General features: G+C 40.7%; 2 protein-coding genes across 6 annotated transcripts in view; one reads left to right on the top strand and one right to left on the bottom strand.

The window, feature by feature from the left end:
* The first annotated feature begins 136 nt into the window (after window positions 1–136).
* LOC120797981 (calsequestrin-2-like) lies at window positions 137–8,755 on the top strand. Its single transcript, XM_040141854.1, has 11 exons — window positions 137–379; window positions 3,639–3,723; window positions 3,946–4,046; window positions 4,719–4,827; window positions 5,549–5,622; window positions 6,636–6,766; window positions 6,863–6,908; window positions 7,095–7,149; window positions 7,263–7,363; window positions 7,484–7,558; window positions 7,642–8,755. The coding sequence occupies exons 1-11, from the start codon at window positions 137–139 to the stop codon at window positions 7,849–7,851; spliced, it is 1,230 nt and encodes a 409-aa protein (XP_039997788.1). The 3' UTR covers window positions 7,852–8,755.
* Window positions 8,756–14,805: 6,050 nt separating this feature from the next.
* LOC120798138 (vang-like protein 1) overlaps window positions 14,806–21,095 on the bottom strand; it is a 56,626-nt gene continuing 50,336 nt past the window's right edge. For all 5 annotated transcript variants that reach the window (XM_040142203.1, XM_040142207.1, XM_040142206.1 and 2 more), the window contains exons 7-9: window positions 15,946–16,093; window positions 15,164–15,398; window positions 14,806–15,066 (exon numbers count right to left, since the gene is read on the bottom strand). In XM_040142203.1, coding sequence (XP_039998137.1) covers window positions 14,806–15,066; window positions 15,164–15,398; window positions 15,946–16,093 — 644 coding nt within the window. The remainder of the gene's footprint in view (window positions 15,067–15,163; window positions 15,399–15,945; window positions 16,094–21,095) is intronic.

The following is a 21,095-nucleotide window of genomic DNA, read 5'->3' as shown; positions in this document are numbered from 1 at the left end:
AGAGAGGTAATAGAGATCAAATCTTTGGGTGAATTGTAGCTTTTATGTATATCTCTTGAAGTTGGGCCTTGAGAGGTTCTTCGATTTCTCTGCAAACTTCATCCTGGCTCGTAATCAGCTCCGCAACTGAACAACAATGCAGCAAATCTGGCTTTCTCTACTATCTGGCCTCTGCCTTCGCCTGGTTTTCTTTTGCAGTGCTGAGGAAGGTCTCGAGTTCCCTAATTTTGACGGGAAGGACAGGGTGCTGGACATCAACGAGCGCAACTACAAAAAGGCTCTGAAGAGATATGACCTGCTGTGTCTGTTCTACCATGAACCTCTTCCGGCCAACAAGGGTCTACAGAAGCGGTTCCAAATGACAGAGCTGGTGCTGGAGGTAAGGCAGAGGGTCTCGAAAGATGGGATGAGGGGAACTGGAGGAGACATCTGTAGTTGAATGAAAGGAATTTGGTAGGACTGCAGCTAATGACTAATGTCATCATCAACTACTCCATCAGTTACTTTTAAATTAATCATTTATTCAAACACATTCAGAAATTAGTGAAAAAAACGATATCAAAAAGAGAAAAGTGGGAAATCCTCACAGCTGAGATGCTGGAACCAGATAATGTCTGGTGGTTATAGTCACGCTAGTGGCGTAACTCTGTGGATGGCGATACCCTTCAGTTGGCCGACTTCGGTCAGACTCATCAATTCGACAATGTCAACAACAATTGGATGTATTGCCATCTAATTTGGTTGAAACAATAACGGTGCCCAGAGGATGTATCCTACTGACTTTGGTGATCCCCTGATTTTTCCTCTAGAGCCACTATGAGGTTGACATTTAAGGTTTTGCGTTAGATTGTCTCAACAACTATTAGCTCGATTGCATCGGAAATTGGGGCAGTCAGTCCTGTTCTCCAGAGGGTGAACTGTAAAAATTTTGTTAATCCTTTAAAGTTTTTAATCGAGCACCATCATCAGGTCAAAATCTGAACGTGTCCGATACTTTGGTTTCAGGCCACAACTAACATTTATTTTCTCAATTGATACATTAATAGTTTTTGTCAAAAACATTTGAAAGCATCTTCAAATGTCTTGTTTTGCCCAACTAACAGTCAGCCGAACTTTGTGTTTAATGTTAATCGGCATATGTTAGCATGTCAACCTATGATAGTTAACATCCTACCTACTGACATTAGCATTGTCATTGTGAGTATATTTAAATACTGTAGTTTATTAGATGGTGTTGATGATGTGAAGAGGATGAAGGAGATTCCGCTGACACCGTCTTGATTGCATGTAAAGGTTTATTACAAAGAAGTACAGCGTCAAATCAAGCATCTGCAGATCTGCTCATGAGAGGGTGTGAAGCCAGTGAACCACTCTGAAAATCAGCCTTGCCCACCGACTCTTAAATAAGGCAGTTGTTTTCCTAAAAACTGTCACTAACGTATGGTTTCAGTCACAAAGCATTAACTTCCTTTTCCAAACTGTGAGGCACTCTCTGAGGACCTTTGAGCTAGGGCCTCTATGTAAACACAGCTCTACATATGCAAACATACACCTCAATCCTGATGCTTACATTTGGCTCAAAGCACCGCTGTGCCCAAGTAAAGCCTCAGAGAGCTGCTATAGCATGGCTGTAACCTGAGTCTCTTTCTTGATACATTTGTTAACAGTACATTTTCTTTCCATCCGCTCATTAATTAACCAACTGTTTTAGCGTCCACATTGACATTGCTACTGACTTCTTCAGGAGCACAAATACCGGAGTCCTGCCAAGAAGACGTCATTAGTGATCAAAGAAGAGACCCGGACTTGAGAGGTGTACCTATTAAGACATACCTTGCCATGATCTTATTTCACTGATAACACAGAAATGTCTCAGTAGGCTACAGCGCAAATCCATGCCGGTTAGAGTTGCAGCCTCACTGCCATGCTCATCTGACTCTAACCTGTCATAACAAGTCAATGTATAGTCAGAGGAAAACCAGACACTGAGTGCCTCAGTCTTCCTCTTTCTCCTTGATGTGTTAACTGTCAGCTTAGCCATAAGGTGAAGTGAGGTAGGCCTCAGAGCTGTCGTACTGTCAGAGTTTGATAGCTAGAATCAGTGTTTTACCTGCACACTCTCTTAATTAGCAGGCAGGGATTTTAATCCCATTATCCAAACTCCTCTGTGGATCACATGTATCCAGGGATTGTTTCTAGGTCATTCTGTTAATTATAGCTTGTCCCAAAATTCTTTACTATCTGGCTGTGAACTAGAAATAAGAAGATGTACCTCTGCACCCCTTCCCATTGTATTTATGCACTAGAAGTATGTGAAAAAGAAATGCATGTATTTTCACACCTAGGATTTGTCAGTATTCATCAGTTTTATTCAGTCTTAGCTACCTTTTTCAATTTTGCATTTCTGTCAAGTTTTATGCACTGTTTGAAAGCAAAAACAACAAGAGTAAAACTGAATTTCAGTCTATTCACTGGTATTTCTAAATCTGTTTTCCTTCCTCAAGAACCGCGAGCTGAAAGGCAAGCAGTCCTGACTTTCCCCCCTAGCTTTCCCCTAACAAGAAAACTCCACAGGGGGCTCTCAGCATGCACCCGCACACACACACGAGCACACACATACACACGCAGACCTTGGTAATGAAAAGATGTATTGACAAAGACAACAGCAGCTGTGGATGTCAGCTCAAATACACAGCATAGAAGTATGAAACCAAATGCATAGTTGGTATGAGGCCTTTTGATCTCAGGCTGATCAGTGGTAATGGTTATGGGGGTTCCAGTCACTCTTTTTGAAGGTTAAAATGGTAATAATCAGGACTGTATCCAGGATTTTAAAAACACTAAAGTCAGGATTTTCTGGGAAATTTTATGTCCCTAGAGCAGTGATTCCCAAACCTTTTGCCCTATGAAACCTCAACATGAAGCCATGTCCACTAGGGACCCCTTGTTACATACGTCCATGAGTTGTTGATTTTCAGATTAGTACATCTAAATAATTCCTATAGTCCAGATGAGGTAAAACTTCACAAGAAAAAGCAGCAACTTTGAAAACAGTATGTATGAAGTATACTTTGTCATCTTTCCTATCCTGTTAATCATCTCAGAGCCCTTAAAGTTTATCTCCAGACCCCGTCATGGGGTTGATCGGAACCCTATTATGGTCTAAACACTGTCCATTACATCATTACATCTCCAATGGGTGTGGTCAGACTTGAAACTTTCAACCCGAGAGGCTGATTTTCAGCCTAGTAGTGTTTGCAGCTGCCCTGTGTTTTGTGTTGACCCTGGGAACAGTAAGCAGTTAGCAGACCAAAGTAACAAGACCTAAGAGTTCTTGAAGGTTCACTCGTAGCATGTCAGAAATACTGTGTGGTCCTAGCCAAGTAGATGGTTGATAGAGCAGTAGCAGTAGCAATACTTTTTGGATGACAAACTGTTTTAATATGGGTGCAAAAATGTAGATCTGAGTCCAAGACAACACTGAAATTTATGCCTTGACACAGTTTTTACATATCAAGAGTTAAGGTGTGCAATGACTCCAATGTAGAGATAATTCTGGCTCATCCAGCCATCAGTCTGTTCCCTGCACTGACAAAAAAGCCTGATGTTGACTTACGTTTGTCTGTGTGAACACCCAGCTCACAGCTCAGGTCCTGGAGAACAAAGACATCGGTTTTGGGATGGTGGACTCCCACAAGGATGCCAAAGTAGCCAAAAAACTGGGTATGGGTATGACTCATTTGCCTTCATCATTTCACAGTAGCCTACCACAGTATCAGCTGCGTTACTGTGCAAGCTGAATATCGTGCCACAGCACTGACTCCTCATGCATGTAATGTACTTTTACTATCACAGCAGTATCGCCTTTGCTACTTTTCTCTACATGTAAAGCCTTAAGAAAAGCTTGCTTAACATCGCAGATAATACTCCCGTCTGTCTACGTAGGTCTGGAGGAGGTGGGCAGCTTGTACGTTTTCAAGGACGACCGTGTCATTGAGTTTGACGGGGAGCTCTCAGCAGACACACTGGTCGAGTTCCTGCTGGATGTGAGTGGGAAACTGATTCTGCTACTTTTTAGATGGGTTATCTCTTCAACCATGGAGGGAAGAATTACTCACGGAATTTACAGCTGCCGCCGCAATAGAGTACTTGTGAATGATGTAATTTACAGTAATGCAAGTTTATGCCGGAATAGCATTCATTTTCATATTTTTTTACCCCAAAGGTATTTCTTATTAAAGTGACAATCTGTTACATTTTCACATAAATACATTTAAATGAATAGTTTGACATATTGGGGGATATGCTTATTTACGTTCTTGCTGAGAGGTAGATGAGAAGATGATACCACTCTCTTTTTCTTGGCAAAGAATAGTCTCGCATTTTGCCTTTTGTACAGATTAAAAAAAAAACCCAGATATGATGTTTTTAATTAGTGAACTTCAGAAGTGCTGGTAGGCAGGTTTTGTTACTGTTGGATGGAGTCCAGTTAGCTGCTTTCGCCTGTTTCTTTGTGCTAAACTAAGCTAACCCGCCTCTGGTTGTAGTTTCATATTTAACGGGCACACATGAGAGTGGTATCAATCCTCTTGTCTAACTCCCAGCCAGAAAGTGAATAAGCATAGTTCCCAAAAGGTCAAAGCACTGCTTTGAGCTTTGCTGCTTTGCAGTGTTTCTTGGAAGTGAAAGCCACCTACCTTTGTTGTACTGCCCCCTAGGTGTTGGAGGACCCAGTGGAAATGATCAATAATGCGATGGAGCTGCGAGCCTTTGAGAGAATGGAGGAGGACATCCGCCTTATTGGCTACTTCAAGGGAGGAGATTCATGTTAGTTTATGACCAAACTCGTGCCAGTGTCAATGTGTAAATTAATGCATTCGTATTTGCATTTACAAGGACAGGGTGTGTGTGATGGGTCAAAAATACGTCTACACTGGCTGTCCCCTAAAGTCGCCTCAATGTGTTCCCCAGACACTAATGGGATCTAGAGGCTAATGGAGCTACATCATCATGTACCTAACTGGCTGCTAGAGGGAAACCGGAATCCAGACTCTGGCACTCTCAGTCAGTCCCATGAGAGCCTTTAAATAGCTTCTAGTTCCCTGTCTAATAGGTCAAACTGCAATTATAGTTCCTCTCAAAAAAAGGCAGAAGAAGTGAGATCGGGAAGATGCTATCTGGTCCGATATGACAGTGGCATGAAGTGTCATTATAGAGCCTATTTCTGTCCAGACATAGGTTGGTCCTTGGTGGTGACCTTGATGGGAGCAGAGCCAGGCGCGCATTACAAGCATATAAAACTGTATTAAGGGAGACTTTGTTACTAGGGTGAAGACAGTTAAATCATGATGGGAAATTGAATGAAGAGAGTGGGTTTCACTGCTTGCCTTCCTGATCACATACTGTAGATGTGGCTAGGAATGTGACCTGAATTCGAATGATGAACTTCCACACTTTAATCTGTTTTTCTTTACTTTCTCAGCTTTGGTTCCGGTCTTTCTCTCTTGAGTTTCTCATCAATTTCTCACTCTTTCTCTCTCCCTCGCAGACTATAAAGCTTTTCAGGAGGCCTCAGAGCGTTTTCAACCTTACATCAAGTTCTTTGCTACATTTGATAAATCTGTAAGTCTGTACAAAATAAAATCCTAATCCTCCAAAACCTAAGAATCATAATGCATATATTGCTGTAAGACCCACTTCTGACTTCTCTCAGATACACATTGCTTGTTAATATATTATTTAAAGGAACAGTGTAACATTTTGTTAAATATGCTTAGTCACTTTCTTGCCAAGAGTTAGATGAGAAGATTGATACCAATCTCTTATTTGTATGTTAAATATGTTATGAAGATAGAGCCTGCAGCTGGGTATCTTAGCTTAGCATAAAGACTGTAAACCGAGTGAAACACCTAGCCTGCCTCTGTCCAATGATAATAAAATGCATCTACACCAGCGCCTCTAGAGCTCACTTATCAACACATTGTATCTCATTTGTCTAATTCATGGAAAAATCAAAGTGTAAAAATGAGAGGTTGTGGTTTTACAAGGGGTTATGTTCTGGACTATTTTTTGGCTAGGAGTAGTTATTTCCTGGAGTCCTGTCATCACCGTAGCACAGTAATTAGCGAATTTTAGAGCTGGATTATTTTGTTACCTTTTGGAGAGAGCCAGGTTAGCTGTTTCCCACTAGCTGCTTCCAATGTTTACGCTAAGCTAAGCTAAGCTAACTGGCGGCTTGCTATAGCCTTATTTAAGGCCAGATATGAGAGTTGTATCAGTCTTCTTTTTTCCTTTACTAATTTAACATTGATCACTTTGGGGTTCCATAGTTTCCTCTTTTTCCATTCTTTATGCTAAGCTAAGATAAATGGATGACAGTTGTAGCATATTTAAAGGACAAATATGTGTTATCAATCTCCTCATCTTAGGCAAAGGTCAAACAATTTTTTTAATGAATAGCAACACATTGAAATGATAGGACATATTGTATGTATTTGAAAAAATTTGGCTGGAATCTTGTTATTTTTAACACCAGATCTGAACACACTTGAAATTCATCAGTTCATTAAACAAATGCCTTTTATTATTTTTAACTACATACTCATAAGGAAATCTTGGTGTGTTTTATGTTTTAGGTAGCCAAACATCTCTCCCTCAAGATGAACGAGGTGAATTTCTATGAGCCGTTTATGGAGGAGCCTGCCATCCTGCCTGGCAGACCTCTGTCAGAGATGGACATTGTTGACTTTGTCAACCAACACAGAAGGCTGGTTTGATTTACATCGTTTAAGGGTTATTTTAAGTGCTGTTAAGAGGTGTTTAAGCATTTGGTTATATTTTGATGAAAAATTGCTCTTCACAGGGCTACACTGAGGAAGCTCCGGGCAGAGAATATGTTTGAGACATGGGTGAGTAGTTGTTGGGTTTTACCAGAGGAGACAGAGTTGGCTCCCAAAACTATGATGAAAAAATGTTTTTTCATTGAATTGATCAACAGCTGTTTGAGGTGCCACATCAGGATGATTCAGAGAGTGACTCAGGCTGTATTGTAAATTAGATCAGGTCTTGTACTGAAAATTTTTCTCTATTTCTAGGAAGACGACATGGATGGAATACATATTGTTGCATTTGCTGAGGAAGAAGATCCAGGTCTGCACCTCAAGCTGAGAACTTTTCGCTCTTTGTTTTCACTATTATTTCTCTTTTAATTTTCCTTCAGCACCTGAAGGTGAGCTCAGGTTCCTCTGCTCTGTCATCCCCAGATGGCTATGAGTTCCTGGAGATCCTGAAAGACGTTGCCAGAGACAACACCAACAACCCAGAACTCAGCATTGTCTGGATTGATCCTGATGACTTTCCTCTGGTCCTGTCTCATCATTAGATCAATCTTTTCCCAAAAGGGTTTTGAGAAACAGTATACGTACACAACGGTAATAGGTCTCTGATAAGCCCTAAGTGAATCTGGTTTGTCTTCTCCCTCCAGCTGACCACTTACTGGGAAAAAACCTTCAAGTTGGACCTGTTTAGACCTCAAATTGGCGTTGTCAATGTAACAGATGTAAGTAGGAGTAAAAATCTGGCTGCACCAAAGTGAAGTGTTTTTACCCTCTATCTTGACCTTATTGTTCCAATGTTTTCCAGGCGGACAGCGTGTGGCTGGACATGTCCAACGACGAGGATTTGCCCACTGCAGAGGAGCTGGAGGACTGGATAGAGGACGTCCTATCAGGGAGGGTGAACACCGAGGACGATGATGAGTCCGCTGATGACCAGGAAAACCCTGACAGCTACGTCACAGAGGATGGCGACGAAAGTCATGACATAGATGATGATGATGACGGTGATGACTAAACTGAATGTCCAGGGCTGGTGTCCTAGCAGTTCAGACATGGGTCAAAGTACTAAACTGAACTCGGTTTGGCACATTAGAAAGATCTAGACTATGTAGACTGTGGTTTAATTAGTTAGGCTGATAAAACAGAACTGAATAAAGGTCATCATGGGAACATTTTATAATGAAGTTAGCACAGTGCCTAGAGCAGTAATTCTCCTAAATTCACAAAGGTTCAAGATAGCAACATACTAAAGTTTCTGTGTTACATAGATATGTGAGTTAAAGCTGCAATAATTGATTTTTTGGCCACTTGGGGCAACACAAGAAACACTGACATATCACCTTTTAAGTTGCTATGGCTAATGTATTAGTAAACAGTTGTCTATTTACACACTGATTGGACACAAAGGAAAATGAACATTTATTTGGAGTCCTACTTCAGGCCTAATTATAAATGTAAGTCTAATATATACTCTCTTTGTTGCTCTGTTTTGTTCTCCACCAACTACTGACAAAAATATCTGGCTCTTCAGTTGCAAAATACACTACTATGTTCACCATGTAGTTTATTGACTATATCTGTCATGGGAGCTTTTTCACTCAAAACAGCTGCCTGCTGTGTCTGATATGCTGATGACAGCGGTGAGAGTGAATTAAAACATCAAAACATCAAAGCTGTGGGCCCTAAAACCATGACAATGAGCTGAAAAAAAAAGACAGAAAAAAAAGCTGAGGGGAACTGCAGAGTCTGGTGATAATGTTGTGTTTGTTACTATGAGTGACATCCTTCAAATTACACATACTAATTTGATAAATGTTTTACAAAAAAAAAAATGATTATAGCAGCTTTAAGGTTTATATAAATGATGAAATAGTTATTAGGAATTCTACTGGTGTGTGCGTATATGAATCTATATGAAAATAAATGACCAATGTTTTTGTCTAAATAGAATAGTGCTCAAATTGTTTTCTTGTGAACAATTAAGGAATCAAAAAAATTAATAGCTTTACCGTAATAAATGGTAATCGTCTAACACAAACCTGCATTAAAAGAAAGTATTAAAAGCAATTTTTTGAATGCTGACTCAATTTTTCACAATGTAAAACAGAGTTAATAAAAGTATATAATGACTATGTGCATATCCTTTACTGTCAATTACATCTGCTGTTAAGCTGTGTATTTGAGAACACACACTTCGGTATTCATTTAGAAGTTCCACACTGATGCTCAACACGGCAGATCGGCACATTTTCTCCCCGAGTAAATTAGCAGTTTCACCTTGAATTATTCAAACACCAGTGAATAATTCAGCATTGTTATGCCTCCTATTGGGAGTAGGGACCTGGACAGTGAGGCTGAGAGAGGTTGGGGTTGAGGGAGTTGGAGAAACCAGCCTCAAAGGCTTGCCGACCAGGGCCCTACACACTGCAAAAGGAGCGGACACAAACCTGCTGAAACTCTACCACTGGACACAAATTAATGATACAGGGCCATGCAAGAATCATTATTCCCCTGGAGGTGGATGTGATGCAGTGTGTAAACAGGATGTTTGTGCCACAGTGTGGGATTTAAACATAATCCATGGCATAGAAGAGAAAGGTGAGAATATTAAACTGACTGTGTGCGTGTGCATTTAAATGTGACCTGAGGCAAGGCGACATGTCACACTCTTCTGAGGAAGAAGAAGCAGGCGGTGCCACGGTGCAATGTTGTGATGTTCTGCAGGGCCTTTAGGTTACATAATCCTGTGCATGTCAAGTGTAATGGTGTCTAACATGGATGCTGACTTTAGGGAGGGCATGAAGACTGATCTCTCTCTCTGTCTCTCAAACACACACACACACACACACACACACACACACACACACACACACACACACACACACACACACACCTCCTTACTCCCAAGAGAGGAAGGATGACAGCCACACATATAGTGGTAGTAAGATGTATTAAGGTATAGATTTCTGTTCAAAACTGAAACCACCAGACGCTAGGGGGATATCGCTCATGCCTTGATCTGCACATAATCAACTCATTACCAAACAAATAGAGAGGGAGGAAGGAAAGGAAGAAAAACATTCCATTTAGATGCAAATGCTTCTCATTTTCCTCTCTATCCATCTCTCTCCACCTCGTCCCGGTCCCGCATGGATCAGGTGGGTACGGAAGGGGAATTAAACCGAGGACAGATGAGTTCCGACAGGCAGCCCGGCGCCCTGGGCTCACGGAGGGATGAGGTTGTTCGTTTTCAGCACGGGACACTGACACTGACATTCATTTACCCAAGAGGCCCGGCTGCGCCGCTCTGACAGGCTGACGGCAAGCCAATTACAGCTGGGCTCCACGACAACAAAAGCCACCAAAATAAGGCCCAAAAAGCAGAAATTTGGCTCCGGCATGTCAGACAGCAGGACCAGACGATTAATCGGTGGCGACAGAGGTGAGCGTTAGCAGGCCTGCAGTTGGGGCAAGAAACTAGTGCCTAAGGAGATCCTGAGGATTAAGTTTGGACGAAGTGAGAGATACTCTACACTCAATTCAGCCATGAAAAGGAAAAATCCATTTTAAAATAGCAAATTTTTGAAAAGGCTGGTGCGGGCTTTCTCATAGCAGTTTATAGTTTGGTTGCAGGGAAAGTGGAACAAATACCATCAATGGTAAACATCAGTTTTCCATGGAAGCTGAGAACGTTGTTATCGCGAGATCGGAGGTTCATTATCTCAGAGTATAAGTGACAATTTCCAGTGATAATGGGATAAATCTTTAGAAGAAAATAAAAGGTTGTTTTCCCACTATAACAGGATAATTAATGAAAAACAACCTGCTGTTTTCCAGAGATGATGTAATAATTATCCGGTAAGCATGAGAATATGATAATTAAATCATCCTGAGATAATGAAGTAAAAGCGAAATTATCGCAACCATGGCCGTTCCTGGCTTCCATCGATCTTGGTGTTCGTAGTACGAAATATTTTCAGGTGTGCATTATTTATTTATTTATTTATTTATTCAGAGATATTTATCATTATCTTGGGATAACAGTGTCATTTTCTCATGACTGTTCTCAGCTTCTGTACTGAACAGTATTTGGGTTTATTTTATGTGTTATTTTAGGAAGTCATTTCGGATCATTATAGTTTTAGCTTACATGAAGGTTTTTAAACATTTATAGTAAAAAAAAACATGATATATTAAAGGATTTCACATAGTATTAAGGTATTTACACCGGAATTTGGTTTAGCAAATGAATGGATGATAATGTATTAAGATTTTTTTAAAGAGATTATCTGCATGGTCAAGAGGTTTTGGGGCAAAAAAACCCTTAAAATTTACAAAATAATGTTAAATGTATTCTTTAATTTGTACCTTAAAAGAAACCTTAATTCTGACCTTCTGGTGCAAATTCAGGGATTCACCCCGAACATGGAGATGATAAATGGATAAAGAAGTGGACTGTAAGATTTTCAGGCATTTTTTGTAGATTATACGCAGTTTAACGGTTTTTTGTACACAGGTAGCCCTCATTTTCACAAATCTGTTTGGTAGCTAAAAGTATTCATATGCATGACAACCACCTTTAACTGAATTTGAAACCTTTATGCCTCCTCTTTGGGAGTTGTTGAGAGGCATTCTGGGATATGTAGGAAATCACAATCTGAGGTGAATCTAGCAGAGCAGAAACGAAACAAATCCGTCCACAAAATGGGGCGTCGACCTCAGTAGTGCTAGGATGTTAGAAATGTCCAGGGCGAGATTTTCATCTGTAGCTGAAGCGAAGACCTGCGAATCTGGTTCAGCAATGTGGTCTCGTAGATAAGGAGGCTGTCCCATTAGCAAAAGACCAGAGGTTGAAATCTCTGGCGCATCACTGTGCTGTTGAAAAGTGCTTGAGCAAAACACTGATTTTGCTTTTCTCCACATCCACGATAAGCTGTTTTGGGTTAGTGGATCCCATTAAATACCCAAAATGTAAATTCGACATTTGAACACTAGTTAAACCTGTCTAGTAACACGGACTTATTTACTGCACAATACAACCACATACAGCAGTTTTACAAATGTTCATAAAAATGTTTATTTATTTTTTTTTTTTTACAAATGCTAATGCTGCGAAACTGAAACATGTCTTCCATTGTGAAGTTACGTGACCATCATAAAGCTCTCCGACAAAAAACCGAACCATGACATAGGACTGTAACCTGGCAACAGTGTGACAGATGGTGGTGATGACAGGGCGAGGGGAAAAGGCTGCTCATGTGAACTGGAAGGGCATACATACATACATACATACACACACACACACACACACACACACACACACACACACACACACACACACACACACACACACACACACACACACACACACACATGCTTGTTTACATAAATAGATACAGTGTAAAAACAGGAGGCACGGTCACATTGGGGTCATACAAAGTTCATCTGTCAGTAGGTACAAAATATGACCAGTGGCAGGTGCTTAAGAAAAGATATTTGCTGTTAGTGCACAGCAAAGTGTTTTTTTTTTTATTATTTTTTTTTTTTTAGTTCTTTCCAGATGGATTAATAGTTACACGTTTACAGTGAAAGAATGTTCTTGCAAAACTGAACAGCATCTTTATGTTTTATATGAAAAGATGTTGCTGCTGCCCTCAAGGCAGACAAAGTGACAGTATGAAGTTTACCAGCCAGGGGGCAGTAGGGGACAGCCCTGCTCACAGCCACAGAGGATATTACGAGTACGACATGTTTCTTCTTCTCGAGTGAGTTACTCGTGAGCTCAGTGTCTTTGACCACTTGAATTCACTGAATAAGTTACGGGGACAGAGCAGTCAAATCTGACAAGATCTTAAAGTGTCATTTTAGTGCCATTAGCTTAATTTTACTGTATTTTCCTGGCTGTCCAATATCAGCCGTTTCATCAAGTGAAAGAAATAATAAAAAAAAATTCCTTCGGAGTCTTCTGGTGGAGTGGCTGACCTCGAGGGATTCCCTGTGAGCACGTTTGCTAGTCAACAGAGGTGAGACAAGGTAGTAGAGGAAAACCAGACGGTCCAGTTGAGAAGGAGGTCCCACCCTGCTGCAGCTTTTACTGCTGATACACTCTTTTGATTCATTATCGTCTACTATATATTCTAGTGATACAAACAAACCCTGTGAGCCCTGAAACATTACATCATACTTGAAATACTGCAAATTCTCAAATAGTGGCCTGTGGTTAGCGCCGCAAGAGAGAGAAACAGGTCTCTAGTTCTGAGTCGGTATAATATTTTTCATATTTCCACATGCAATTGTCCCCAAAAGGATGTTAAGAAACTCAACTCTTCCTCCAGAATTTTCACATTAAAATTATGGCAGCCTGGGGCACCGTAGTAGCCTGATGGTTTCGATTACAGACCAAGAATCTTTGTTGCATGTCAGACCTCTCTCTCTCTCTCTCTCTCCCTCCCCGTGTTTCCTGTTTCTCTACACTGTTGACTGTCAAATAAAGGCTAAAATGTGTCTTGCAGCCCTCAATTTTTATGTAGGCTTTTTCTGTGAACAGCATTGGGAAGTGTTGGCTTAACATCCATCTTCCACTATTTCTGTTAAACAATAGAAATTGAGAGTATAGTGCTAAAGGTAACATGATGTTGTACTGCGGGATTTAGCATCTACACACTCATTATTTGAATACCAGCTTTTATCTGAGAATTTACAGCATTTACATTTTCTGTAACCCACAGAGGGGGGTTCTGGTCTGGAGTTATCAGTAGTACTTTTGATTTTTGACATTGTGGCTCTGTCTCTCCTCCTCACTGCCTTCCCTCTCCATCATGTCAGGCAGATATGGCCAACATGAAAGCCCTGAGAAGGTTACTGAACCGATGAGGCAGGGGCAAATGTTTTTGGGCATGTATCCATCTCTGTGCATCTCTTTTGGTCTGGTTTGTTCTGAGTTCACCCCGGTGTTTAACATAGCGTGCATGAGTTGCTCCCAACTGGAGTGGAAATATTTCTGATTTTGCTCCATTGCATCCGGGGAAAGAATCATGCACCAAAACAATCCAAAGCGTCCCACTCTGGCTGCTAAAATTAGCACTCAGCGGTGCTGCTGCAGGCTTTAGGCCAGACATTTTGGAGTTTGACATCGAATGTCAAAAAAAGTGTTTGTCCGGAGCACTGCAGATGTCCTGAAGAAGTGATGAGGAAAGGAAAACAGTCTGACATCCTCTCTGAGCAGGATGACATCATATATTCCAACCTTTTTAAGTATCCTCTTTTAATTTCTAGACGTACATGAATGTGCATTTAATGCAAAATCTGATTGAAGTTTAGTTTCATTTTTTGTCAAATTCATTCAATTTGTTTTTCAAGAGAAAGAAATCCATTTAATTCTCAATCTGTTGATGTCCAAAAGCCTCCGAATACTTTTTAGAATGTAGACGAGACGGCAGCACGGGCGAGATATTTGTTGTGTGTTTCCATCAGGCTTTAAATATCAAAATCAGATTCACACCATCGCAGTCCTTAGTGGTTTATCTGTCTGTCAGTCAGTCTGTCCCATGGGAATAAAGGATTGGCCGAGACAATAAAAAAAAGTCTCTGTGGGGACATGGGAAACCACAAATGTTCCCAACTTGTTTGACTCCAGCATCTCAAACACAAAAGGAACAAGTGATTGGGACTCAACATGACACACATACACACACATCCACTCACGCATACTGTATGTGCACACAAGTCCATGTCCAAGGCGTCCAAACTCCTGTGAGCATAATCCTGCGATGATTCTTCTTTTCATCCAAATCAAACATAAAGAGATCAATATATTCAAACGTGTGTGTGGTATATAGATTCATATATAATATATAAAAATTCCAAAAAAGTAAAAATAACAACTGCAAACCCAAAATGAAAACATTTGAGAGCAACAAAACAGGGTGAGGAGTAAAAAAAAAAAAAAAAAAAAACATTTTCTGGAGTGCTACACGGAGGTTTCAGACTGTAGCCGCAGGACAAACTTGTGTGATTTGGGGTCGATGTATTCCTCTGACATCTGGATGTAGGGGATCTTCTTGGACGTGACCACCAGGCTGAAGTCCACACACTTGAGCAGGAAGACGGTGCCGTCTTTCAAGCCGCTGGTGACCGACGCCTCGCTGATCAGCGTCCACTGGCGGGCCAGCCAGTGGTCCCGGCTGTACTGCAGGGTCGGACCCGGGGTCAGGTAGCTCTCCAGAAACGCCTGGGCAGGAGGGATGTATAGAAACACATGTCTGTCACATGGTAGAACAAGAACAAGTCTCTATGCGGCCGTCATGCGTTACAGTCTAAGGCCTGACCTTGGGCGTCATGTTGTTGGTGATGCAGAAGGCCAGGTGCTGCTGGATGCTCTCCATGCTGTGACAGTGCTGCTGTTTGGTGGTCCTCAGGTACTTCTGCAGGGCCCGAGCCATGGAGGGGAAGATGGCCTGCGCTGCCTCTCGGGGGTCCATCACGTCCCCTGGAGCCTTCTTCTGATCCTCCTCCTGCATCCGCTTGATATGTGTGAATGCCTCCTCTACTGCCACCACAAGTCTGGGAGGAGACATGGCAAACAAACCTTAGATTAGGATCTAATGATGGAGCAATTCAATTATTCATTATTTTCTCTTTTTATTAAGAACAGCCAAGTACAATAAAGAGATTTTTGTTCGTCTTTTGTGTGTATTTGCACTGCCTTTCTGATACTTTTAGAAGGGTTGGACAACGTGTGTAATTTTTCGGCTTTTCTGCATCTGCCTGCCTCCTGTCTGCATTTGGTGTCTGTCAACTGCGACCTCTGCTGAATATTGTCATACTACTTTCTTACTTACTTTGACTAGTAGTTGTGAATCCTCTGAGGTGTAGTCGGCATGTCCCTCTTGAAATTGAGTTACAAATGTCACATTTTTGCACCTAGCCTCGGTTGTTACCGATAAGAATCCCATAACCCCACTGACAAATAACCAGTCCACCAGCAAGAGAAGCTCTCTGAGGCTGCCTATGTCCTGGGCTAAAACTTCTGTCACTTTCACGCTCGTTTAAATGGAAGATTCCTCCATCTCTGCTTGAAACGATTTTAGAGTGATTGTTTTTAACTCACCGTGCCCTGCGTTTTCGGACACGCCTTTCATGCTCAGCCTCCTCGTAGTACAGCTCATTGTGGCTGGAGTCTCTGCGGCGGGCGGCAGCCGCAATCATGGCTCTGGACTGGGAGTGGGCGAGTCCCGCCGCTGCATTGTTCCCCGGACCTGTCATGACAAAACAGATGAGACAGGATTGGTTACCATATGTGTGCGTGTGTGTGCGTCTCACAGGTAAAGAGTCATTCACATCCTCAGATGAGGTAAAGGAGCGAAGAAATCTTTGGTGATGACATAAACGGCAATGTGAGGGAACAAGCTGCTTTTAGAGTGGAGGGGTAGATTATTAATGCACATAAACCTCGGTCCATTTCCTTTTACCACCTGCAGCATTAAAACTCCAGGAGCTGAAAGGAAAAGCCACACAACGTTCTAATTTTTTTTCATTGTTCCAAGCAATGTGATAATTCAAAAATCTAAAACACGCTGCTCAACCGTATCTTGCTACTCATATTCAAACATTCCCATTGCTCTGCCACTTGGTGCCTTCAGGAGCAACGGCGCTCCCAATTAAAGAAGCGTCTCGGGGAACTTCAAAAGTTTACATTTTTGGAATGAGGCTAGGAGGCTGCTGATGAACTCTGTCTGATGTTAATGCAGGTTAAAAGAAGGCAGAGCTGGTGAATTATTAATGTGGGGTAGAGATCGTGCATGAACAGAATAATTCATGGAACGAGAGGAGGGAGGTTTCAGCACTCCCTGCTCTTTATGTTACTGCAGTTAGATGGGATTTATGGGAGATACATGTTATGGTGACAGCCATGTGTTGAACGTCAAAAGGAAGGTAAACTTAGAATTTAGGATATATGCTTTTTTTTTGTTTTTTTAAACCACCTTTGGTATGGAAGATTTAAAATGCCTCAGTAAACAGCAATCAAACAAAGAAATACAGTGAAATATGATCAGATTTGGGCTGAGGAGAGAAAAACTGTACTCAAGAAAGATCGAAAGAACAATAATTTTGTAAAAACAAGTGCTCAAGAAGAATTAAAAGTGGTTATCAAAATAACTACTCGAGTTAGAGTATAAAAGTATGTACTGAGTAGCGAGTAATTCTAAATATTAAAAGAAAAAAGTGTATGGAATAATAAGAATAAAAAGAGTGTACATACACCCTTATTTATGGGAAGTTTGTGAAGAAATGTCATGTCATCAGCAGGACAATATTCCCCAGTCTGTGTCTCTAATGTGATCACAAAATTCCCATGTCAATATCACATTAATATCATACTCCATTAAGTTCACCAACAAGAGACGACATTTTTAAATTATATTATTTGCTTGCTAATCTCGATATTAGTTTTTGCTCTCTCAAATAAGTCAGCAAATCAGACGTGAGTGGCATTAACGCAACAGACACACTTAGTGCTTGATGTTGGGCCAGAGTCTGAACGGTTTTCTGATTTACTGACCTCAGAACAGCTTTCACAACCGCAGCCTGCTGCACTCGGTTCTGCAGTCTGTTAATATACTTGTTGATTTTTATTTTGTTGATTTTGGAAGTGCACTAAACAGACATTAAAATAAAATGTTAATGCACTGTTAATTTTTATTTATAATAATAGAAAAAATTAAACTAACTGTGGCATTTGCAAAATTTTAGCAGCCTTTTACTGATAAAAGTCTCAGGACTTCATTAACTCTTTAATTGACTCATCAGGACTTGTACGGGGGGTTAAGAATTCTCAGCCAATTCTCAGGAATCGTCAGCTGATGATAAATTCTCTGACTTTTCAAACCTTGTGGTAACACTCAACAACCACAGGCTCCTCTAAGCAAATGACTGTGGATCTGAAAATGAAGCTAACTGATGCCTACACAACAGAGAAGGCTGTAAAAAGATATCAAAGCACCTCCAGCTTGAAATTTGCACTGTCTGCATGTCATTTAGAAATGGCAGCTAAGGGGAACTGTGGGAGTCAAGTTAAGACCTGAAGACCAAGAAAACCTTCGGATAAACCTGCAGGTCTGCTGGGCGGAAAGGCAAAGCCAAACCCCCATGTGACTGCAGAGGAGCTGTGGGAAGGTTTAACTGATAAAGGAGGGGTGGTGCACCGTTCCACTGTGCAGCACTGTGCAAGCAAACCTCACTTGTGACCTCTTCACAAAAGTCAACATCTGAAGTCTGTTAAACATCATCTGGATAAGCCAGAGCTGTTTTAGAAACAAATGCTGTGGGCAGATGAAGTTAAAACTGAGCGCTTTGGCCACAATCACCAAAGGTGTGTTTGAAGAAAAAAACAAAAAGGAGCAGCATCAGATGAAAAGAACACTTTGCAAAACGTTAGGCCTGGGGCTGGAAATATTCGGCAATGTAGAAATATTCTACATGGCACAGATAGAGGGAAGAAAGGATTCCAATAAATGTCAGTCAAGAAAGTGAAAGTGAACTGTTGGCTTCTACAACAGGATAATCATCCAAAGCAAACTTCAAAATCCGCCAGGAACTACTTTAAGATGGAAGAGTGGGGGAAAATTTCTTGATCAACAACAGAAAGATTCTGTGCTCTTTAATTTAGTTTATTTTCTAAGTTCATGAAATAAAGTAACAGTGTATTAACATTTGAAGACAGGATGATATTTAATGTTGTATTTACTTCTTTTAACTTCAAAAAGGATTATAAAATATGTCATTTGCCCAAACTTTTGCACATGACTTTATTAGCCAGTAATGCTATTTGAAAGCCATAGAGCCGACAGTGGGAAGAGAGAAAAGTAGGAATGTTTTGTCTCATCTGAATCTCCCACTGAGGGCGTGGCTGTGGTAGGAAAACAGAGTGCCAGCGGACAAGGGATCAGGAGAGCAGAGCTTCTTCAGGGAACATGAATGCATGAAATAACTAATCATAGATAAACACAAAATATAAATTAATAATACATAAAAGTAGCGCAATGAATGTTTCCAATTGCAACGGAGTAAAAGTCATGATTTCTCTCTAAGAATTTACTCACACAACAGAAAAAGAATGCTGCTTGAAAACTACTCCAACAAGTACAATTTATTCAAAAAAGTCACTTATTTTCTTTTTATGTATGCATTTACTGTGTCATAATTAAATATTTAACAAAATGAAAAACATAAAAATTGAAAAACAATAAATTCATCAGTAAAGACAAATGTAAATAACTCTCCTCTTAACATCATTTAATTGTGAGAGGAAAAGCATGTAATAATGTGCATTGCATTTCACTTTATTTCTTTGTTTGCTTTGTTTCAATTCAAGGCATTTTGAAATCGTCCATGTTTTGGAGAATGGCTTGGCAAAAAACCCCCCAAAAACCCCCAAAAAACCAAAACCTTTTATCCGCTGGGAATCATTTGCCATTCCCAATATCTAGAGCACAGAAAATAACATTGAGACCAAATACCTGGTCAGGCACAATAAAGTCACCTGAACCCAAGTGGACGCAGTGTAACTGAGTGCTGCGGCTGCTTTGAACTCAAGCCCCACCACTCTTTAATTAAGGAAAGCATACTGTCTGTCGCCGAGTTCAACTTATTTGTTAAAATGTCGGCGTGGCTGGAGACAGAAAGGAGGAGTGGGAAGTAAAAGCTCGAGACGGGAGAGCGCGAGAGAGAGATGGAGAAGTCCCTGTAAAAGTGCTGCAGGAAGGAAACGAAGGAGAATGAGACTCGAGAGAGAAATGACAAGACAGGCAGCGTAATAGCTATTGATTTATCAGCCACATCGCCACTGTCTCCCAATAACATTTGAGAGGAGGCAGAAAGAAAGGAGGGAGACAAATGGCCGCAGGAAAAAAAAAAAGGAAGAGGGAGTCAAGTTAGTGCACTTAAGTGAAGCTTGAGTACACTTAAGGGAGAGTAATAATTCAATAGAGGGTTTGTGTAACATTCTGCCAGCTGTCGCGAGGACAACTTTGAACTTTTTCATCAACATGTGGCATGCAAAGGGCGACGAGGAGCGGTGAAGAGTGGATTCACGGTGTGTTAGCGAGTGCGTGAAGCAGCCAAGAGTGTGACATCATTTCTGTGCAAAAAGGAGGCTTTCGTTCAGCTTCAAAGACATCTAACGGGGATAGAGATTTAAGGGTAGCTTTTGTTAAGTAACACCAGCAGTCTGTGGGGGTGCCTTAGTTAGAAGCTGCATTCACTTACTGTCCAAAAGGTAGGCTTTCAGTTTAGCTCTAAAGACATCTTAAAGGGTTAGCATCAGTGTAAAGAGACACAAAAGGAGAGAAGAAAATCAACAGTTGAGCTGAGCGGTAGCTCGAATCTTGTTCCCACCTGCTCCAAAGTTACCAGAGGGTGTAATGTGGCAGATATCAAATGACCACACTTGTGTTTTTGCATGTTGTAGCCCATTAACTACAAATCACCTGTCCTTTAAACTGCTGTTGACAATTTTCCAATTATGCTATGTATGCAGATCGATTTCCTTCCTTCCAGGCAGCCATTTGTTTCAGCAAATTCCAGCACAGTAAGGAAATCAAGTCAACTTGCAGAGACTTGAACTGCGATTCGGATGGGTGATCTGTTGCAAGGAGCAACTCAGAAAAGTGGAATTACTGTTGTGTGCTATTGCAGTTGCTAGCAGTTTTGAAAAAAAGGAATATACAAAGAATTGCAAGGCGCTGCAAATACTTCACCCCTTCCAGCTTCCCAAATATGAATGTTTGCAGGTTTTCTTTGTCTTCTACAATAATTAGTATCTTTGGGTTTTGAAGTGTTGGTTGAAGGAAACAAGCAATTTGAATATGTCCAAAATATGAATTGATTAATTGAGTTTCAAGGTGATTTTCCTATCATACTGAAATAAATGCAAATTAATGGTTGCCTAGAGGTATGAATGGAAGAAATTAATCGAAAAAGGAAGACAGAATAAGCAATCTAAATCATCTAGAGCTAAAAGCGTTAAACAAAATGTTGAAAAAATTAGTTCATTAAACGATTAGTTGATCAACAGAAAATAAATCTGGTAACTATTTTGATGACAATTAATTGTTTCAGTCATTTTTTAATCAAAAATGCAAACAAATAAATAAAATCAGTTTCCAGCTTCTCAAATGTGAGGACTCTCCTTGTCATATGTGACGGTAAACTGAGAATCTTTGGGCTTTTGACTGTTGGTCAGATAAAACAAGTCATTTC

Source organism: Xiphias gladius, chromosome 13 (genome assembly GCF_016859285.1).
Source record: "Xiphias gladius isolate SHS-SW01 ecotype Sanya breed wild chromosome 13, ASM1685928v1, whole genome shotgun sequence".
NCBI lineage: Eukaryota > Metazoa > Chordata > Actinopteri > Istiophoriformes > Xiphiidae > Xiphias > Xiphias gladius.
This window is presented reverse-complemented; position numbering and strand designations above follow the sequence as displayed.

Excerpts from the sequence above, each read along its gene's own strand:
- LOC120797981 (XM_040141854.1), top strand. The coding sequence starts at position 137 with ATGCAGCAAATCTGGCTTTCTCTACTATCTGGCCTCTGCCTTCGCCTG. Across the intron at positions 380-3,638 it reads TGACAGAGCTGGTGCTGGAG|CTCACAGCTCAGGTCCTGGA; the intron begins GTAAGGCAGAGG and ends GTGAACACCCAG. Across the intron at positions 7,150-7,262 it reads TGCTGAGGAAGAAGATCCAG|ATGGCTATGAGTTCCTGGAG; the intron begins GTCTGCACCTCA and ends TGTCATCCCCAG.